Source organism: Ailuropoda melanoleuca, chromosome 3, assembly GCF_002007445.2.
Source record: "Ailuropoda melanoleuca isolate Jingjing chromosome 3, ASM200744v2, whole genome shotgun sequence".
NCBI classification, from domain to species: Eukaryota; Metazoa; Chordata; class Mammalia; order Carnivora; family Ursidae; genus Ailuropoda; species Ailuropoda melanoleuca.
In genome coordinates this window covers 29085544-29107772 of record NC_048220.1, presented here as the reverse complement: position 1 = coordinate 29107772, position 22229 = coordinate 29085544, and the positions used below count along the sequence as shown (strand labels likewise).

At 39.9% G+C, this 22229-nt stretch overlaps 2 protein-coding genes and 1 pseudogene across 7 annotated transcripts in view; 2 read left to right on the top strand and 1 right to left on the bottom strand.

The window, feature by feature from the left end:
- Nucleotides 1-16377, bottom strand: part of LOC100466380 (protocadherin gamma-C4) — a 181669-nt gene extending 165292 nt beyond the window's left edge. The window contains exons 1-2 of one of the 6 annotated variants that reach the window (XM_019795475.2): nt 16253-16377; nt 12422-12507 (exon numbers count right to left, since the gene is read on the bottom strand). In XM_019795475.2, the coding sequence (XP_019651034.1) occupies nt 12422-12424 (3 nt within the window). In that variant the 5' untranslated portion in view covers nt 12425-12507; nt 16253-16377. Of the gene's footprint in view, nt 1-783; nt 1679-1961; nt 2487-3700; nt 6654-12421; nt 12508-16252 lie in introns of those variants that run through there. The other 5 variants (XM_034656157.1, XM_034656159.1, XM_034656158.1 and 2 more) reach the window with 5 other exon arrangements.
- LOC117801709 lies at nt 12981-13149 on the top strand (annotated as a pseudogene).
- Nucleotides 16378-16426: 49 nt separating the features above from the next.
- TAF7 (TATA-box binding protein associated factor 7) lies at nt 16427-18590 on the top strand. The gene has a single exon (XM_002912547.4). The coding sequence runs from the start codon at nt 17010-17012 to the stop codon at nt 18057-18059; it is 1050 nt and encodes a 349-aa protein (XP_002912593.1). The 5' UTR covers nt 16427-17009; the 3' UTR covers nt 18060-18590.
- The last annotated feature ends 3639 nt before the right edge of the window (nt 18591-22229 follow it).

Here is a 22229-nt window from a genome sequence, read left to right as displayed (position 1 = left end):
TCTATTGCTTCATCATCAGAATTCTTCCTTGTATGTATATTAATAATTTATACTCTTAACTTTGTTATCTTTTCTGTTATTTTCTTAAAGTTTATGCTGATACAATGGTTTTTGTTTGCCTTGTTTTCTTCAGTGTCTTGCTAAATTCACTTATTTTAACTAATTTGTTTTGCTTTAAGTTATTTGTCTATAAATTTACCCCTAGGTACTCTTTAAGCTGTATTCCACAATTTTATTTTATTTTATTTTATTTTATTTTATTTTATTTTGTAGGCTCACATCCAACATGGGGCTCAAACTCGTGACCCTGAGATCAAGAGTTGCATGTTCAACTGATTGAGCCAGCCAGATGTCCCTGTATTCCACAATTATAAATGATATTTTAATTTTTGTTCCTTTCTAAATAGTTCTTATTTCCATTGTGATTTTTTAAATCCAAGAGTAATTCAGGAGTATAAATTTAAGTGTCCGAACTTTTTTTGGTTTCCTTTTACTATTTTTAAATGTTTGCTTTGTAATTTTGCCAGCTTTATTGAGGTATAATTAATAAATAAAGCTGCAATATATTTAAAGTGTACAATGTAATGATACCATATATATACATTATAAAAGGATTCCCCCTACTGATTTAACTAACACATCCATCACCTCAAATATTTACTTCTTTGTATGTGTGAGAATATTTAAGGTCTCTCTGAAGAAATTTCTATTATACAATACAATATTATCAACTGTAGTCTCCATGCTATACAATACTCAGGCCTTATTCTTTTTTTTTTTTTAAGATTTTATTTATTTGAGAGAGAGAAAGCACAAGCAGGGGGAGCAGTAGGCAGAGGAAGAGGGAGAAGCAGGCTCACGGAGCAGGGAGCCCAATGCAGGGCTTGATCCCAGGCGCCCCAGGCTTTATTCATCTTACAACTGAAAGTCTGTACCCTTTTACCCACCTTTCCCTATTTTCCCCACCCCAGCTTTGTGAATTAAGTACATGTTTTAAGGCATGTATATTATTGGTACTTTGAATTTGCTCTTTTTTTGTGATGACTATGTAGTACATTGCTGTAGATTCCAAATGTTCATGTAAAGAATGGCTATTCTATATTTGTTGTGCATAGAATTCTATACAGATTTATTAGATAGAGCTTATAGATTGTTGTTCAAATATTCTGTATGCTTAGTAATTTTGTGCCTGTGGGGTATATTATTTCTTATAAATTTGAGTTTAAATATCCTGGTATTATTTTCAAAGCTATATTGTTCAGTGATGGGGGCTTATATTTTTTTATATATTTTTGTTTGTCTGGTTTTTTTGTAATTATGATCAGTTCATTAAAAAAATCACCATTAATGTTTGTTGTTTTAAACACTGCTTTGCTATTATATTAAAATTGACATGGCTGCTTTCTTTTGTGTGTGTACATATATATTTTTATTTTCAATACTTTGGTGTAATTTTGTTTTAAATGTGTATCTTGTCGGCAGAATACAGATGGATTTAAAAGATCATCCAACTTGTGGGGGTGCCTGGGTGGCGCAGTCGTTAAGCATCTGCCTTCGGCTCAGGGCATCGGCTCAGGGCATGATCCTGGCATTCTGGGATCGAGCCCCACATCAGGCTCCTCCTGCTTCCTCTCCGACTCCCCCTGCTGGTGTTCCCTCTCTTGCTGGCTGTCTCTCTCTGTCAAATAAATAAATAAAATCTTAAAAAAAAAGATCATCCAACTTGATAATCTCTGTATTTTAATAGGTAAACTTAGCTCATTTATATGCACATAAAAGCAAAATTTTAAAATAATGGGAGCTGAGAAACTCCAGAATTGAAATAACTGATGTTACTTTTTAAAAAGATTTATTTATTTGAGAGAGAGAGAAAGCACATGCACATGGGAGAGGGGGAGAGAGAATCCTCAAACAGACTCCCTGCTGAGAATGGAGCTCACCACAGGGATCCATCCCAGGACCTTGAGATCATGACCTTAGCTGAAACCAAGAGTAGGACGCTTAACCAACTGAGCCACCCATGTGACCCATGAAATAACTTACACTATTGAGAGTGTACTCCAAACAGAAAATAAAAATAAAAATCAACGCTTAGACATACAGCAAGGATGAAAGAAATTTTTTAAAAGCCATCAGACAGAAAACAGAGATACCTTAAAGATAATGACAATTTGTTGTAAGTATCTCATTAGCAACAATAATTCTAGAAGACAATGTTTCAACATTTTGGTTTATACATTTAAGTGGAAGAGTTTCTTAATTGCGCTCTCTCTTCTACCTTCTCTCCCACTTTCCCTCCCTCCTGGGTTCAGGGTTTTGTCTATTATGGTTTTGAGGTTGTTTTTATTCCAGGTCCCAGGCCATAAGGAGGTCTTTAATGGTGTGCAGTAGTAATACTATGAATATTACAGCTCATGTCTAAGAGACTTAGAGTTCATTTTCTGAAGCCAGCATCTTGTACTCATTTCTCTCCTTTGGTCTGCAGGCTGCAAAAAGTCATGACCACAGGAATTGGTAGGCAGCATTTTAAGGCAATTTCTCCCCGTTTCAACTAGCTCAGGGGCCAAACTGCTTATTTGGGATTCAAGCAGTAAGTCTGTAGTAGGTCTGGCTCAGTTTCCTTATTTAGCCGGAAGCACTTTGTTCCTGTTACAGTGCTGGAACAATCTCTTGACCTTCTATGCCTGCACCTAAGCCAAGACTAGAATTCCCACAGCTTTAGCCTGGCTCACCACTTTCTGTTCCATCTTTGGCCCATGTATATATTTATCTTTTATTTGTGCCTTACCATGCTTTTGCTTTCTTCTTTTTATAGTTTGTATATCTCTTTAATTTATTTGAGCAGAGTAAGTTTATCAAAGCATGGACTTACTCCCTTACGATACGTTTCTTGAGAAGAGTTCACACACACATTAAAATGGAATATATACTTGGTTTTTGTTAGTTGCTTCCATTATAGGCATAATATACAAGTCAGGAGGCTTCGAAACTACTCAAGTTGCATAGTAAATTTTCTGTCATTCACTTTATTACCTCATTTCATAAGTTTCTTAAACATCTAATGTATTCTTCAGAACACATAAAATATCTCAAAATAAAAGATGAAACAAAGGGCTAACATATTCAACAAAAAATTCACAACCTATATATATTCCTATAATTTAATCCTAACACAAGTAAAAATAATACTTTAGACAATCTTTACTTCTCCAGATGTCCCCAAATAAAACCGGCCTTCCCAGATGACATTTATTTAAATTTAGGGATAAATCAGTATTTAGAACTGGAAGAAATTTGAAAACATTATTAATCACATAAATATTGGTGGATATTTTCTAGCCAAACATTATCCCTGCCAGATAAGAGAACGGTAAAACAAGAAAAATTATTTGGCCAGAGGAAAGCAAGAAAATATTAGAAGTCATATTTTCTTGTTTCTGATGCAGAGCTCTTTCCACAACCAAGATAGCACTTCACACATACTCTTCATCTCAACCACCTACATTATAGTTATGTACAACCTCCTTTTCTTTGAAAAAGCAATTATAATTATACCTGGATATAAACATTTAATAATTTCCCACAACCTGTAAATAGAAATCTACAAAAATATGTGGGAAATAGAACTGTTAGTAATCAAGAATGACAGCAAGTAAATGCAGTAATTCTCTTTACCTAGATAAATTTACAAAAAGTTTACCTGAGAAAATGTTTCCTTTTTGTCTTCAAGTAAATCCTGAGTTATCAGAAGAGGCTCGCTTTTCCCACAGCTCTCCTGGCTGATGAGCGTGTCCACATAGTTGGGCTGGGGGAAGATCACGTGACTCTCCCGCGAGTCCGCGGTGAGCGAGACCTCATGCGAATAGGTCTGCAGGAAAGCCCGCACCCCGTCCACGGCCACAAAGTGCGAGGCCGGCACGCCCACCAGCCCGCCTCCTGAAGCCTGGAGCAGGCGCGACGCGTGCCAGCGCCTCAGCCTGAGCGCCAGCAGCACGATGACAAAGGCGAGGAAGACGCAGGACACTGCGGCCACCGCCACCACCAGGTAGAGCGTGAGGTCCGAATCGTCTGGGTCGCCGGGGGTCCTGATGCTGCCCAGATCGGCCAGGACGTCCGGGATGCTGTCGGCCACGGCCACGGTGAGCGTGACGGTGGCCGAGAGAGGGGGCTGGCCGTGGTCCCGCACCGCCACCACCAGGCTCTGCTTGAGCGCGTCTCTGTCCAGCAGGGCCCGCGCCGTGCGCACCTCGCCCGTGTGCAGCCCCACCGCGAAGAGCCCTGGCTCGCTGGCCTTGAGCAGGCGGTAGGACAGCCAGGCGTTCTGGCCAGAGTCTCTGTCCACCGCCACCACCTTGGTGACCAGATAGCCGGGTTCTGTGGATCGGGGTGCCAGCTCCACGCCGGTGGAACCGTCAGTGGGGAGGGTGGGGTAGAGGACTTCCGGCGCATTGTCATTCTGGTCCAGCACGAACAGGCTCAGCGACACATTGCTGCTGAGTGGAGGGTCCCCCCTGTCACACGCCATCACTCTCAGTTGAATGTCCTGGAACTGTTCATAGTCGAAGGAACGCAGGGCATATAAGACACCAGTGTCTGAGTTGATGGAAACATATGAGGTCAGAGGTGTCCCCTGGATGGTGTCCTCCACCAAGGAGTAAGTGACCTGTGCATTCTCATTGCTGTCTGCATCGTGGGCTGTTGCAGAGAAGAGGGAGGCACCTCGGGGATTGTTTTCCAAAATGAAGGTAGAGTAGGAGTCCTGGGGGAAAACAGGAGGGTTGTCGTTGATATCTGTCACTTGCAGTGAAATGTGGGTTTCAGTAGATAGAGCTGGAATTCCCTGATCTGTTGCTGTTACTGTGATGTTGTACCTGGAGGTAAGTTCTCTGTCCAGTGTTCTTTCTGTCACTAAATGGTAATAATTATCATCCAGCGTTTCTAATTTAAAGGGTAGATTTCCAGGAATGGAACATGTAATCTCACCATTGCCTCCAGAGTCCTGGTCATGCACACTGATAAGAGCAATTATAGCTCCAGGAGGAAAGTTTTCTGGGACTGAAGTGGTGACAGAGGTCATGGTCACCTCTGGGGCATTATCATTTATGTCCAGAACTTTGACCAACACCTTAGCTCTGGCCATGAGGCCTGCACCATCCTGAGCCTGAATTTCCATTGAATAAATTTTGTATTCTTCAAAATCCAAGGCTTCTTTATTTGATATTTCTCCTGTGTAAGAATCCAGCTGAAATATCTGGGCTATTTTGTGGTCTATATTGTGAAATGAGTATGTTACTTCCCCATTGACTCCTTCATCTGGGTCAGTAGCTTTTACTGTAAGCAGCCGAGTGCCCAGTGGTACATTCTCTGGGATACTCATGTGGTACTGTGCTTGAGTAAATGCTGGGGGGTTGTCATTTGCATCTACCACCTGAACATGAATGAGGAGGGTTCCTGAACGGACTGGGTTGCCCCCATCAGAGGCCGTGAGGAGGAGGTGGTGCACAGCTTCTTCTTCCCTATCCAGGGGACTCTGCAGCACCATCTCTGGGTGTTGGGATCCATCAGCTCCCTGTTGCACATCCAGGGAGAAATGAGGATTGGAGCTGAGCTGGTAGTTCTGTAGTGAATTCATACCCACATCAAGGTCTTGCCCCAAAGGTAGAGAGATCCTGGTACCTGGAGTAGTTATTTCATTCATTTTAAATTCCACTTCTTCTAACTTAAATTGGGGAGTGTTGTCATTAATATCAATTATTTCCACTTCAACAGGGAAAAGCTTCATTTTATCCTCTACCAAGATGTTAAAACTCACCAGACACTGCACACTTTGAGCACAGAGCTCCTCCCGGTCTATTCTGCCCGCTGTGACCAAGCTGCCACTTCGAGGGTTGAGAGCAAAAAGCTGCGTCCTACCTCTAGAGATGATGCGAACTCTGCGCTCTGTGAGCTCCTGAGGTTGTAGCCCCAGGTCTTCAGCGATATTGCCCACGAAGAAAGCTTTGTCTGTCTCTTCTGGCACCGTGTATCGGATCTTACCGGCCCAAGCTTCCAATGACAGACCCAGAAAAAGGCACAGCAGGAACAGCTCGCTGCGGCTGAGCTGCTTCCCCCGAATCACCATTGCTCTCCCGCTTCGTAGTTTACTCCCAGTCCGGTACCAAGAGTATGGTTTCTCTGTTCTTCTAAGCCTAAATTAACCGAATTTTCAGGAGATTTCAGAGCGGAAAGTGGTCCAGAAGTGGGGTGTTGGAAGCTTCAGGGAGACTGTTTTCAATCTGGCGGTGACAGAGGTTCTAGGAAGCTTTTTTTCTTTTTTCCTTTGGGGTGTGTGCGCGCACGCGCTGCCCATATCTCCCAGACTGGTGAACAGCGGCGCCCAGAGTCCTCACCAGTTACTACACTCCTAGATAATACTGAAACTTACCTTTCTCGTTAACCTCATCTCTCTCTCCTTAATTCTTAGTTTATTGTCAAGGAAGTAGTTATTCTTTCTACAACATATGCATGAAAATGAGAAACTACTATGTTTATTTAATTAATCATATCTGTTACTAAATTGCAATATACAGTAGAATCTCAGTATACCTAAGCTACTGCTTTCCCTGTTTGCTATTCAGGTAATAGCATCACAGGGGACAAAAATCATACCTCCACTTCTCTAGTATATCTTGACCACTTGACAGCTTCTCAGGCCACACAGAAGAGCAACTGCCCTTTGACTGGAGAATGAAAAAAACTAGGGGATAAATAAACTTTTAGAATGTAAGCTAGACTTTTAAAAATTGGACTGTCCATTTTCTGTCCATTATGCTTTGAATATTTATCAGAAACCTTTGAATTTTGAAGGATGTGTTTTATCCATAGTCTTATTTTTCCTCTTTTCTGAAGTGTCTATGTATTATGTGGATTTTAAAAAAAGACCTTTAATTCACTCAAAGGTAATATATTTTGAATAGAATAACACTGGGCTCGGAATTTCACTGGGAAATGTCATATGAGTTTCTAATTTAGACTTCAAATTTAAGAGACACAAGAGGTAGTGATATTCTTCTTCACAACTGAAAAGGAAATGGCCACATCTTTATTTTTAGACAAGCCATTAAAAAAATATGCATTCTCCTATAATCATACTAAGTATTTCCCCCAAGAGAAACTGGTTTTCCTAAATAGCAAGAGTTTTAAACTAGATTGTCTTCCTTCTTTTACTCATTGCAAAATTAGTAAAAGTTTACTAACTAAAATATCTGAGGCTTTGAGTGATTTATCTTTACCCAAAAGTTAGGGAAGAATGTTCTCTGCATTCCAGAAATTGGCATTTCAGGAACAAATTGGGCCAGATACTGACATTCAACCTGTGGACATGACTGAGAAGGGTCCAGAAAATAAGGTGTTATACGCAACTAATGAATCGTCGAACTTTACATGAGAAACCAGGGATGTACTGTATGGTGACTAACATAATATAATAAAAAAACATTAAGAAAATTAAAAAAAATAAAACCATCTAAAAAAAAAGAAAATAAGGAAATACAGGAAACAAATGTCACAAGAATAGTTCTTGGAAAGAGAATACCCATTCCTGTGTAACCAAATCTATGATTTCTCAGTGTCTCAAAACAAGTATATGGAGTCCAAAGACCGAAACTTAAAGATTCAGCGAACCTCTTTAAATATTGTAAGAAAAGGACTTTTTAGCAGAAAATATCAGTTTTTAGAATGTACACGAATAGGCATAAACTTTTCACTAAAGGGACTCTCTGGGCAAATGAAAGAAATTAAAAAACACACAGAAACTAGAAAGTGAACTTGTAGAGCTTCTCCTCCTCCAACAACAGCAAAAACCAAGCAGAGTTGATTTATAACAGGATATTTGCAAAATAAGTGTTAAAACTCACAGGTAAATATTTTAATCCAATGTCATATTGAAGGTTCCAGTGCAGGCACCACAGAGAATATCCAGTTAGAATATATTTCTTGAGTTAAAGAAATTAAGATTTTGCAGTATTGAAGCCACAAAAAGATTGTAGAAATAGGGTAAATCTCACTTGCTGAAGAAGAAGCAACTCCAAATCTAGGGTTGGACCAAAGACCGGACTGAAAGTAGGGCTGGAGGAGCCTCACAGGACCAGGATGATGGCCAGAGTCACTGCGAGGAGAAGAGCACAGTTACAAAGGACAAGGCCACAACTAGGTAAAACTGTAGCTCCGTCTGCCTGGCAGGTCGCACCAGGCCATTGCTGAGTCTGGCAGCAACTCCTCTAAACTGTAGACAAAGACTGGCTGTAGCATGATGGCTGTTGGTATTGTGTGCAGTGACCAGCGTCTCTGCTGCCCACAGGACCACAGTGCTGATCTCACTCTTGAGCCTCCCTAGGCTGAAGAATCATACTAGCTGGTCTGAAGCATGTAATAGGATAGCCAGGCAAAGCTCTTCAGATGACGTCCACCTTGGTGACCAGGTAGCCAGTTGCACTGTGCATGGTGTCACATCAAAGAGGGCATGACTTCTGGCTGCAGCTCCTGGCACAGTGCTGCCTGTGCATTTTTGCTGTGGTGGTCCACCATCACAAGGAGCCTGCAGTGAACATCATCGTGCTCTGCACTTACTGACACGTTGGATGACGACGCACGCAGTACTGGGTTGCTGGTCAGGAAGGAATAGGCACATAGGGCCCCACGTCTGCGAACAACCACTAAAGTGTGCGATGGAGGCTTTGAGCAGGTGTTCCCATTCTCTTGGACCATATAAGAAGTCTGCTGGAGAACAAGAGCATTTTTCTTGATGGGGGTGATATGCAGGGTGATGCTTGTGCTGGAGGAGAGGGACAGCTTGTCCCTGGTGGCTCTGGTGGTGACATTGTACTTCACGTACTGCTCCCAGTTTAGAATTCCTTCTGCCTGTAACTTAGAATTACATAGTAATTCTCATAGGTGAATTGTTTGTATGTTTATTACTTCCTATAGTATCTTTTATCTCTCCATTATTTTGGCTTGGGCAACCACAGTTCTTGCCTTGACTAGACACCCAGCTGAAAGTCGTCTGCACAGCCTTATAGTACTCAACCTCCATTTCAATCAGGATTCTGAAATGGGCACTTAAACTGTCTCTTTTCCTGAATTATGCAACTGTCACGCTCCAAAAGAAAGATGGTACTGTTGTTACTGGATGGTAGATATTTGCTGTATGCCCTGTGAGACTGTGTAGTAAGCATAGGGGAACTCTATCTTAATGGTGTCATCTATGTCAGTGGGGAACCACCTGAAGAATGCAGAGGATGTGGTAGAGGGCAGCTTTTCCTGCAGGCAGACTCTGCTGTGCTCCTTGTGGCTCCGAATGGGAGGCCTGGCATTAGCATCCATCTCCTCTATCTTGCCATGAGCTGTTTCTACCGCTCCCCACCACGAGGTGGGGGCAGCTCTGCTCCTTTGGTCTATTCCTGCCCTAGTCATCCTTTTACTTGTGGGGACTAGGGAGATGGCTATTGAAATTAATGTGATAAATTCATAGAGAATTACTTGCAGGATCCAAACACACTGGGGCTTAAGATTGAACCATGCTACTATTAAGATGTTTCCCACAATTTTCAAAACAAAATGTCTGTATTAAAAGCCATAAATTATTTATATCCGGGGAGAATACATTTATATGAAAAGCATTTATGGAATTTCCAGGGAGGGTTTCAGATTTAAGAGCCTAAAGACTTCCTTTAGCATATCTGCTAGATCTAGCCTGTCATTCTCGAGTTCTTCTCTGCTGTCCTCGCTGGCAGTAAAGAGGGGCTTCCCAGCACTCACCCGCAGTTCCAATCACCGAGATGCACATCTTTGCCTAGATTCTCCAGTTTTAAACCAATGGCTTTTCTTCTGGAATCTCGCAGCGCATTCTGATGTGTAGCTTACTAGGCTGAACAAAGACTTCAATAAGGGAAACCGCTTCCTGCCCGTGATGCGCCTTCCCTGAGGGGGTCTTCTTATCTCTACTTGATGCTGCTTCTCAGATCTTAATACACCTTGCCATGGTGGCTCCCAGATTACAAAGGTGCGCTGGAGAGAAAACGCAGCACTTCACTCTGGGTCATTAAACATCCTTGGCGTTCCTGATCCAGATATTTGGAAAAGATGGTGGGAGAGAAGGCGTTTGGAATCCACTCCAAATGTATTTCACAAGTCGGCGGGGATCACTGGGTCAGAATGCCAATGGATTGCTTTGTTTCACTCTAGCCACGGATTGGGAGATAGCGGCACCCAGAGGCCTGGTACTATATCTACCGCATGTTATTTCTCAGGAGACTGTATTTGCTTTATTTCCAGGACTTATTTTAGACAAAGCCTGCAAGTCATTATTTATTTTTGACAAAATATTAAAAAATGGACTTTTCACAAAATGTAAACCAAGCACTTTTATTAAAATTCATCAACTTAAAATAATTCATACAGAATTTTCACTCTTGGTATTTCCTTTTGAGGACGATACACTACTGAAGCTTCTTTTCCTTAAAAAAATTTTTGCTCAAGAAATTATCCATTGTAAAAAGAATTTTTTCATTACAAAAAGACATTCTCACTGTAAGTTCTATAATAAAATTTTTTCTATTATACAAAAGTAGAAAATACTGATAAAAATTTAAAATCACCAGTAATTATATAATTATTATATCATATTTGATGACTACTCATAATTTGTTAAGTACATAATACTTTCTTCTTTTTTATTGTGGTAATATACACATAACATAAAATTTAACATTTTAAGCACTTTTTAAACAATTTTAAGTGCACAGTTCAGTGGATTAAAATACATTCATAATGTTGTGCAACCGTTACTAGCATCCATCTCCAGAAGCCTTTCCATCTTGTAAAACTGAAACCCATACCCATTACCACTAACTCTTCATTCTCCCCTCTCTCCAGCCCCTGGCAAACACCATCTATTTTCTATGATTTTGGCTACTCATACAAGTGGAATCAAGCAGTATTTATCGTTTTATGACTGGCGTATTTCCATAGCCTAATATCCTTAAAGTGAATCTGTGTTGTAGCGTATGTCAAAATTTCCTTCCTTTTTAATGCTGAACAATATTCCACTGCATGTACAGACCACATTTTGCTTATCCATTCATCTGTTGATGGACACTGGGTTACTTCTAAATTTTAGCTACTATGAATAATATTGCTATGAGGATGGATGTACAAATGTCTCTTTTGAGATTCTGCTTTCAATTCTTTTGGGTATATGCTGAGAAGTGGAATTGCTGAATCATATGGTAATTCTATTTTTAATTTTTTGAGGAAATTCCACACTGTTTCCCACAGTGACTGTACCAATTGACATTTCCACCAACAATGCATAAAGGTTTCAAATATTTCACATCCCTGTCAACATTTATATGTATTTTTATAGTAGCCATCCTAATTGGTGTAAGGTGGTATGTCATTGTTTTGATTTGCATTTCCCTAACAATTAGTGATGTTGAGCATCTTTTCATGTCCTTATTGTCCACTTGTATCTTTTTTGGAATTACACTATACCATTATAACCTCCCCCCCCAAATAATCAGCTCTTTCATTGATACCACTGGTAGCTTATATAGACTGGTACTTGTGTCCCCTCAAAATTCTTGTGTTGAAACCCAATCCCCAGTGTGATGGTATTTGGAGGTAGGGCTTTGGGGAGGTGATTAGGTCATGAGGGTGCAGTCCTCATGAATGGCATTAGTGCTTTGTAAAAGAGGCTGCAGAAAACCCCCTCACCCCTTCCACCATGTGAGGTTACAGTATAAAGACTGTTTACAAACCCAGAAGCTTGCCCGCACCCAAACACCAGATCTGCTGGCACCTTTATCTCCAACTTCTCAGGCCCCAGAACTAAGAAATAAATTTCTGTTGTTTAGAAACTATTCAGTTTATGGTATTTTGTTACAGTAGCTCAAATGGACTAAAACAGTTATCCATGCGCTTTGCTCTCTTCTGACATTTTCTTTTTTAGTTTAGAGGCCCATCCTCTGAAATGGGAAGCTAAACCTATTCATAGTTGTAATAGGTTCTGATAGATCTAAGCCAATAATGATAGTGTCATTTCTCTTGTCAGTGTTTACTTAGGAATACAGACTTAATGACTCAACCATGGTATTATTTTGAGCCAGACACCTCTTTGTTGTGGGGAAGAAGGCTGTTCTGTGTATTGTAAGATATTTAGCAGCATTCCTGGCCTCTACACACTAGACCCACTACCATAGTTGTGACAATCAAAAATGTCTCCAGACATTACCAAATGTCACCTCCTCCCCACCATACTGAAAATGGTATGGCTCAGGGTATTCTCCTGGTGACTATTATTGTGCCAGGGATAGGTACATGACCCAAATTGGTCCAATCAGATTGAAAGATGAACTTTGGTTGGGGAGGCACTCTCTGAACTTACCATGGACAAGGAAGGAAGTTCCCTGGTTACTGCTGGCAGATTTCTTGTGACCACAGACTTTAGAAGTTTACGAGATGAGGGCAAAGCTGCAAGAATAACAGAAAAAGTATAAATAAATGATCGTTCTCCAAAATTAGGAAGAGGAAAACAATTTGTGCCAGGTCATGATTCTATCATGCCTAGAGGGAGCCATACTTGAATGACACTATCCAATACAGTAACCACCAGTTACATGTGGCCCCTGGGCATTTGAAATATGGCTAGTCCAAATTGAGACGTGCTGTAAGTGTAAAATACGCACCAGGTTTTGAAGATTTAGTACAAAATAAGAATGTAAAATATATCATTAATAACTACTACATTGATTATATGTGGAAATGATAGTTCGGATTAAGGTAAATAAAATTATTGAAATTAATTTCATGTTTCTTTTTACCACTTTAATGTGTTTACTAGATAATTTAAGATCACATCAGTGGCTTTAATCTGTGGCTCACAACATATTTCTATTGGACAGAACTGCTCTAGACTATCTGGTTTTTAAAATATTAGTTTTTCTATAGCTTCTCAGCCTTTTGGCTAAGATCAAGTGTAAAATATTAGTTTTTCTAATTGTTTAAATCAGTATAAATTAGGTTGGTCTTTTTTTCTATAGAAAACATCCTGCTTGCGGGGCGCCTGGGTGGCATAGCGGTTAAGCGTCTGCCTTCGGCTCAGGGCGTGATCCTGGCGTTATGGGATCGAGCCCCACATCAGGCTCCTCTGATATGAGCCTGCTTCTTCCTCTCCCACTCCCCCTGCTTGTGTTCCCTCTCTCGCTGGCTGTCTCTATCTCTGTCAAATAAATAAATAAAATCAAAAAAAAAAAAAAAAAAAAAAAAAAGAAAACATCCTGCTTGGGGTGCCTTGGTGACTCAGTTGGTTAAGCATCTGCCTTTAGCTCAGGTCACGATTCTGGGACCCTGACATTGAGCCCTGCATCGGGCTCCCTCCCCCTCCCCCAGCTCATGCTTGCTCTCTCTATATCTCTCTCTCTCAAATAAATAAATAAAATGTTTAAAAAAACATTCTACTTGATACAGGAGACTACTACATTTTAGCTAACCTTGCTCCCTATCTCAAATAAATAAATAAAATCATAAAAAAAACCATTCTACTTGATACAGGAGACTGCTACATTTTAGCTAATCTGGGTTTTTTTTTAAGATTTCATTTTTTTGTTTTGTTTTACTTATTTAAGTAATCTCTCTCTATATCTAGTGTGGGGCTCAAACTCATGACCCTGAGATCAAGAGTTGGATGCTCCTCCAACTGAACCAGCCAGGAGCCCCTTTAAGATTTTATTTTTAAGTAATCTCCTCACACAACATGGGACTCAAACTTACAACCCCAAGATCAAGAGTCACATGCTGTACCTGAGACAGGGAGGCACCCCTGATAACCTGTTTTTTACTGTTTATACAATGATATACCAGTATGTAAGTGTACTTTTTTGGGGTGTCTGCAATTTCCTCACCCCTATAATTTTTGATCTTTAAAATATAAACAGGGCTACTTCCACCATTCATAATTTTTAAATCTTCACAATATAAGGAACTTAAAAGTTTATTAAAAGTGTATTAAAGGGAATTTTCAAACATACAGCATTAGCCTGATTGTGATACTCCTTTATTATAGGAAGCAAGTCTTTGGAGGACTTGTTATCTCACTGGGGAATTTTTTGCTCTCCCTAAATCTTTGTTTTGCTAGTATCACAGGTATTTCATAGAACAACCACAGAAGTATAATTCCTTCGTCAATTTATAGTGTTTCTGTATGCCTAATGGACTTGATTTTTTAAAAAACCTGGATTTACCAATAGACATTAGGGTGACGGGTGATGTGGTAGGATCAATGTAATTTTCCCTCAGAAAAACAGCATCTACAAACTATGTTAAGTTCAAAAGCAGAAAATATGTTTCAGGATTGAAGGAGGTAGTTACTTTAGGGGAAACCAGTTAATCCTTTTAATTACCTCTCACAATATTCCATTTAAAGGTTAGTAACCAAACTATATCATAATTTTGGCAGATTAGAATTACATAGAATTTATCTTAAGTTACTTTCTGTGACAAGGATATTTGAGCATCATAAAACCCAGGCAATTAAAAAGCAAAGCAATATTTGGATTATTTTCATTTATAGGCATGTCCTTACATTTTATATGGTTAAATAAAGTACTATGCAGAGGCCAGCATATATCCTTTTATATGTATGAAATAAGTAAAACCAGGTATAATTAAGGAACAGCACAGTGAAAAAAGTTCACCTTCAAAAAGAGAAAATAGATGACCCTGGAAATTATAGTTAAATCAGCTAACACTTTTCAACATATTATAAAACAAAGAGAACTAATGTAGTTATCCGGAAGAATGTAATTTCTCCCTCAAACTTAACAAAAAACCCCAAACTGGTGTCAGACCATTTTAATTTCCTCCCATGATACATTTCTCACAGTCTACCTAAACCAAAGAAGACACATTCACACACACTTTTAGCAAACCTCCCCACTCACAATTGGCACCGCCCTTAGCTAGAGAGAAAACGTATATAAAGTAAATCTATCTCATTTTAAGGCGACATAGAATGTAGCTTCTCTCACAAATTTTGGGAATTAGACTATATTTATGTCATTATGTATTATGTCACGGACCAACTGTTTCATTCAATTAGCAAATATTTTTTGTGTGTCTCCCAGGTTTTGGGACTAGACACTGGGACACAATAAACAGGGAAACCAAAAACTCCTCATTATCACAGCGCTTCCAATCTGGGGCAAGAGAGATAGTGCCTAAACAAATAAAGCGAATTTTGAAAGTATTAATCACATTTTAGGTGAGTTCTCTTAAATTTATATGCAGTTCATATTTTAGAAGATAGAAATAAAAGTTTAATGACCTTGATGCTTTACCAAACTGATCCTATTAAAAAATGAATGGAAATGAATAGGTGCAAGTGGAAACTGTTACATACTTAGGCCTAAATACCACAAAACGTGCAAATGAATACCTCACTACCCATAGAAGAGACAATCATTAAACAGTTTCAAAATGGTAGACGTGGAATGAAAAAATATTCCTAACTTAAAAATTACAGGCAAAAGCGTGATAGGGGGTAATACTTCAATTTTATTCTACTTCAATCAGACCATTCATCAGACAACTGTCCTAAACGAGTATGTGCCTCCAGAAGAACACTTAACTTGTCTGTTTACATTTCTATCTACGTCAAATATATTAAAAAGAGGAATCACCCATGTTCCCTTGCGGTCCTTCAAAACAGAAAGTCCCTAAGGTATGGGTCCCCTTAGGGCATTTTCATAATCAACAAAACATATACTTAGAATTATATAGTGGTCAGCATGAACTTCTCACTCCACTGATTTGGGTACTTTACAATCCACTATATGGTTAACTATAATTTTTTGTATCTGCTCCAGATTTGGATATACCGTGGGGAGCATCCGAGATGTTTTCCAAAGGCAAAGACGCTTTCCGCACGGGTGCCCTATCTCCGGCAATCACTCAGAAGCCTAGGAGCTATCCGAACCCACGGCGACCGGTAAACGTTCTGGCTTAGCGGAGCAGGAAAGGCGTACTTCGGCGGCTAAGTCTTTCGAGCAAGCATTGACTTTAAATATTTTCAAACCAATAGCTCTTTAAAAAACATTATCTTTTTCTCGCGTTAAGTCAAATTATCGCGGGAGGACAAGTCCCCGGATAGCGTGATTGCGCCTGCGCGCGCTCGGGCACCCCCCCCCCGCACTTCCGCTTTACTCGTGCTGTCACTCACAGCCGCTTCTTCCGCCCGGCGGTGTGTAGTAGTGCTTTCTTATCCGGTGGGTCTGCAGTTCCGGAGTGAGAGCTGCTGAGCTGCGGAGTCCGGCGCTGCAAGCTGCGGATCTCGGGCGAGATCTCACATTGCCCGTCTTCGGCACTTCGTTGATAATCGGTAGCGGATCACTTTCCTAAGACCCGGGAAGAACAAAGGAATAAAGAAAGAGACGCTCGGCTCCCGGCCGTCTTGCTCGGAGTGGCTTTCTTTTCCGCTCGCTCTTGTTCGGAGAAGCTGGGTTTATAATCGTCACCGGATTGTAAGTACCCAAGGCGAAGAAAGCTCACTGAGTCCTGCTTTTTTAAATACCTTTGTTCCGGGAGAGATTGTGGATTGGGAGTGTCTGCTGGGCCTTTCTTTTTGTGTCGAAAATCATTCCGCAGAAGCCGCCATTTGCTTTCCTGCTAGCTAGCTCCGTCTGCATTGTCCGGCAGCGGCATCTAGAGGTCGGAACTTGCATTGCAGCTAATAGATTTAAGTGGACCTAACTCATTAGTGTCCCTAACGACTGGTATTCAGTCACAACGTATTTCTAAGGACTTGGGCCTTAATTCAAAATTAAGACAAAATAGACGCTTAGCTCCTGTTCTGCTTAAAGCCTTTTGTAATTAAGGATTTCATTTCGTAACAGACTGGTCTTTCTAACTGTTGGCAATAGCTGGAACTTTTAGAGCAACAAGTGGTTGTTAGAGAAGTGAGTCTCAAAGAAATAAAGATGAGTAAGAGCAAAGATGATGCTCCTCACGAACTAGAGAGCCAGTTTATCTTACGGCTCCCTCCGGAATACGCCTCTACTGTGAGGCGGGCAGTACAGTCTGGTCATGTCAACCTGAAGGACAGACTGACAATTGAGTTACACCCTGATGGACGTCACGGGATCGTCAGAGTGGATCGGGTCCCGCTGGCCTCAAAATTGGTAGATCTGCCGTGTGTTATGGAAAGCTTGAAAACCATTGATAAAAAAACGTTTTACAAGACAGCTGATATATGTCAGATGCTTGTCTCCACAGTTGATGGTGATCTCTATCCTCCTGTGGAGGAACCAGTTGCTAGTACTGATCCCAAAGCAAGCAAGAAAAAGGATAAGGACAAAGAGAAAAAGTTTATATGGAACCATGGAATTACTCTGCCTCTAAAAAATGTCAGAAAGAGAAGGTTCCGGAAGACAGCAAAGAAGAAGTATATTGAATCTCCAGATGTGGAGAAGGAAGTGAAGCGGTTGCTGAGTACAGATGCTGAAGCTGTGAGTACGCGTTGGGAGATAATTGCTGAAGATGAAACAAAAGAAACAGAAAATCAAGGCCTTGATGTCTCTTCTCCAGGAATGTCTGGTCACAGGCAGGGCCATGACTCATTAGAACATGATGAGCTTCGGGAGATATTCAATGACCTCAGCAGCAGCAGTGAAGATGAAGATGAGACTCAGCATCAAGATGAAGAAGATATAAACATCATCGACACTGAGGAAGATCTGGAAAGACAGCTACAGGACAAGCTGAATGAATCAGATGAACAGCACCAAGAAAATGAGGGAACCAATCAGCTGGTTATGGGAATTCAGAAACAGATTGATAATATGAAAGGCAAACTCCAAGAGACCCAGGATAGGGCAAAACGCCAGGAGGATCTCATCATGAAAGTGGAAAACCTCGCTCTCAAGAACAGATTTCAGGCTGTGCTGGATGAACTCAAACAAAAGGAAGACCGAGAAAAGGAGCAGCTCAGTTCTTTGCAAGAAGAACTAGAATCACTCCTAGAGAAGTGAGAAAGTGAGATGAGCTCTCATACTTAATTTCATTCCTTACTGCTCAGCATTTAAAGAATAATTTTGGCTTCATCACCTGGACTAGATATAACTCTGCAATAGTTTTCATTTTCTCCACTGTGTTATACTGAATGTGTCTTACAAATATACATGTGAATTGCTATCTAATTTTCTCTCAGAACCACTTTGTTGTTTATCCTGTAGGAAGTAGGAATGTATAGACAGATAAATGACTGTAGGAAAATTGTAGGATTAGTAGAATAAACAGTTCAACCTTAGTAATCACAGCTTCACCACAGGACTTCGCTGCTGTTTCTCCATTTCCCATAAGTGGCTGTTGCTTCTCTGTGATGCCATCTGAGATCGGTAAGCAGAGTCTAGTGTGCAGTTAGTGAAGCTAGTTTACGTGTTTTCCCATGAAGTGGTAGCTATTTTCCCAGCTATTCAAAGCATTCTTATATTTGTAGGGTTGCAAATCATTTCATAAAGCTGTTTTAACACAATAAATAAAAGCTACTAATTTTCACCTCATTATGTGTCTTGCTTTTTTAGGGGTAGTGGATATCAGATCCTCTTGTGAGGTGGTTTCTTGGGGTTTAATAACAGTGATTTGATCCTGTTTAAAGGGAAAGAAGCAGTTATGTTGGGTTTTAAGAGAAAACAGTAGGGTCACAGAAATTGGGAAATGTCACCTCTGTGCCTTAAGTTTCCAACCCACCTGATTGATTTGCAGGTTAAGAAATACTAGGTATAGGGCGCCTGGGTAGCACAGTCGTTGAGCGTCTGCCTTCGGCTCAGGGCATGATCCCGGCGTTGTGGGATCGAGTCCCACATCGGGCTCCTTCGCTGGGAGCCTGCTTCTTCCTCTCCCTTTCCCCTGCTGTGTTCCCTCTCTAGCTGGCTGTCTCTCTGTTACATAAATAAATAAAAAATCTTTAAAAAAAATACTAGGTATAGAACCTACCTAAACTGTCCTAAGTTTTGTATATGAAGGTCTATTTTTACCTTTTTTTTTTTTTTTAAGAACTACATTCATCTGGTTAATACAGTAGAAACAAAGGCTATCATATCAAGTACTGTTCACTGAACCAACCCATTGGTTTGGATTGATTACATTTCTAAATATTTTCCACTTCAATTCCAGCCATTATTTAATAGTATTCTCAGAACTGAGGTGGATATGTCCATGTCAGTTACTCAAAATTGTTCAAAAGGAAGTCATCACTATAGTGGGATATTTCAAATTTTCTTAAACAATTTTCATATGTTCTTAAAGATTCTAATCTAATGCCTTTCCACCTGAGCTATTTTTGAAAACTGAAAAAAATTACCAAATGCAGAGTTGCATGCAATTCACCTCTGACAGGCTGGGATTAAAGGTTGGTTTGAAAATTGGCCTCATGAAGCAAACATTAGCCCACCTTAATTTTGTATTTGACAGGAAATAGCAGTGGTGAAATTTTTAAATTGTATAGACCTCTCAAGTTTAAAATCATACATGCTAATGTTTGGAGATCTCACAAGACTTCATTTTTCTTTCACATTATTGGATCATTTCTCTTTTACCAAAATGTCAGACTATTAAGATCTCAGTACAGGACATGGAGGGTTCGGGTTTCTCTCAGTGTCAAAATTTTGGATTATCTCTTGATGTTTGCAAATTATTATAAAGAAGCAAGTTTTCTTAGTACATTAGCATAGTAGGTAATAAATTCTGTGTTAGTACATTTGGTATTTTGCTACACTTAGAGCCTTGATACCTGAAAAATTCCCACCATATTTGCCTTTTACGGTGAGTCACTTATCAAAATACTTTATTCTTACAAAGTTGTCAACACCAGTGATGGCTGAGTTCCATCTATAATAGTAAGGAGAGATGCTGCATACAGTAGCAAAATGGTCTGGTGATTGTGTGACTACAGTTCCAGTTACCAGCACTGCTGATTCTCAAATCCTTATTTCTTTTTTTTTTTTTTAAAGATTTTATTTACTTATTTGACAGAGAGACAGCCAGCGAGAGAGGGAACACAAGCAGGGGGAGTGGGAGAGGAAGAAGCAGGCTCATAGCAGAAGAGCCTGATGTGGGGCTCGATCCTGCAACGCCAGGATCACGCCCTGAGCCGAAGGCAGACGCTTAACCGCTGTGCCACCCAGGTGCCCCGTCAAATCCTTATTTCTAAGCCTGATGCTTTCAGAGTTCAGATCTAGTATATTCTCCTGTGTACTGGAAACCCTTGTAAGTATCCCTCAGGCAACTCAACTCCAAATGTTCAAAATGGAACTCCTCTCATTTCCTCCTCTTCCTTGAAAACCTGCTCTTCCTCATTTTATGACTTAGTGCAAATAAATGGCCCTACCACCCATCCCAGGTAATGAAGCTAGAAGCTTAAGCCATAACCTTTGACTACTCACCCTTGGACTACTAAGTCTACTTTCCCAAATAGCTCTTCAATCACTACTTCATCCCCCTGCCACTGTCCTAGTTCAAGTCATTATTATCTCTTGCCTAGCAAATGGCAATAACTTTCTAACTGTGTGTGTATAAATTTTTTTTCTTACCATCTCATTTCGGTTTTTGACTTGGCCATCAAAGTGATCTTTCTAAGATTAAATTTCATCATGTCATTCCCATGCTTAAAACCCTTCAATGGTACAAAACTGCTTTCAGGACTAAGTTTTAAAAAGACACAAGATTATGCCCCAATTACCTTTCAGCCTCATCTCACCACATTCTCTCGCTTATTTTCAGTCCACATGTAGAAAGAACACTTTCCTCTTGATTTGGCCAAATTCTATTTAACCCTCAGTTCTCAAACTAAGTATCACTAACTCCAGCAAGGCTTTCTTAATCTCCATCCAGAGCAACTCAATTATGTCTTCGCTTCTATGCTCTGTTTCCCTTTTATTCCACAAATACTTATTGTGCCATACAGTACCAAACACTGGATAAGAAGTACTGAACTAAAACGTTTAGTTTCTATTCTAATCTCATGTACTCTAGTGGATGCTAGGGATAGTTTTGTTTTTGTTTTTTTTTTTTTTTTAAGATTTTATTTGACACAGCAACAGCACAAGCAGGGGAGAGAGGGAGAAGAAGGCTTCCTGGTGAGCAGGGAGCCCAGCGCAGGGCTGGATCCAGGATCATGACCTGAGCTGAAGGCAGGTGCTTAACTGAAAGAGCCACCAGGCACCCCTGCTGGGATAAATAGTCTTATGCATTTATCATACAAAAGTGGAAATTACCTATGGCTCATCCCCCACTAAGCTGTAAATTCACCAGGAATAGGCAATTTGGCTTGTTAGTCACAGTAAACTTACTAAAGAATAGTAGAGATTAAGATCTCAAGGTCAAGAGATGTAGTGCCTGGGTTTGTATGCTAGCTGAATGACCTATTAGTTGTGTGCTCTTGGGCAAGTAATTAATCTGTTTTCCTTAGTGTTCTCATCGTCAAAATGAAGGTGATAACACTATGTACCCTCACAAGACTGTTGAGTTGTTGGCTCTTAGCTATTGAGTTGATACAAATAAAGGACTTAGAACAATGCCTGAAATTTAGTAAATTAACAAAGCAGGATACCTGCGTTATTAACAACAAAAGCAAACTACTAGTGTCTGAACATAACAGGGATTAAATAATTACTTGAATTCAAAAATGATCAACAAGAAAAGTATAAAGAAAGCTATTTTAAGTGGCTGATTTCAAATGAAAGAATCTTATTACAACAGAAACAGTTTACTTCAAATATATCTGCAGCATAAACTGACTCAGCTAACTACAACTGTTTTTTACTTGATTTTCTTATAGTTTGGTTTTGTATTAATATCGAGAACTCCATTCGAGTAATTAATCTCTTATGTAAACTTCAAAAGAGAAAAACTGAGGAAGATTGGGATCCATTTTCCTTAAAGGAAGTCCTGTGTCAGCAAAAGGACTCACTTTTCTCACAGTTCCCCTTGGCTAATGAGTACTGTGTGTAGTTGGGCTACAGCTTTCAATATTAAACAGTGCAGTGATTTTACAAAAGACAAAAAGTAAAGTCTCTTTCACATCAATTTTCTAAAGTAAACTGTTAACACTTTGGGATGTATCATTCCAGGCCTTTATTTGGTGTACAATTAATTATATATGTTTATGTAGTTTTGTAAAGCAAAAAATATATACGATTTTG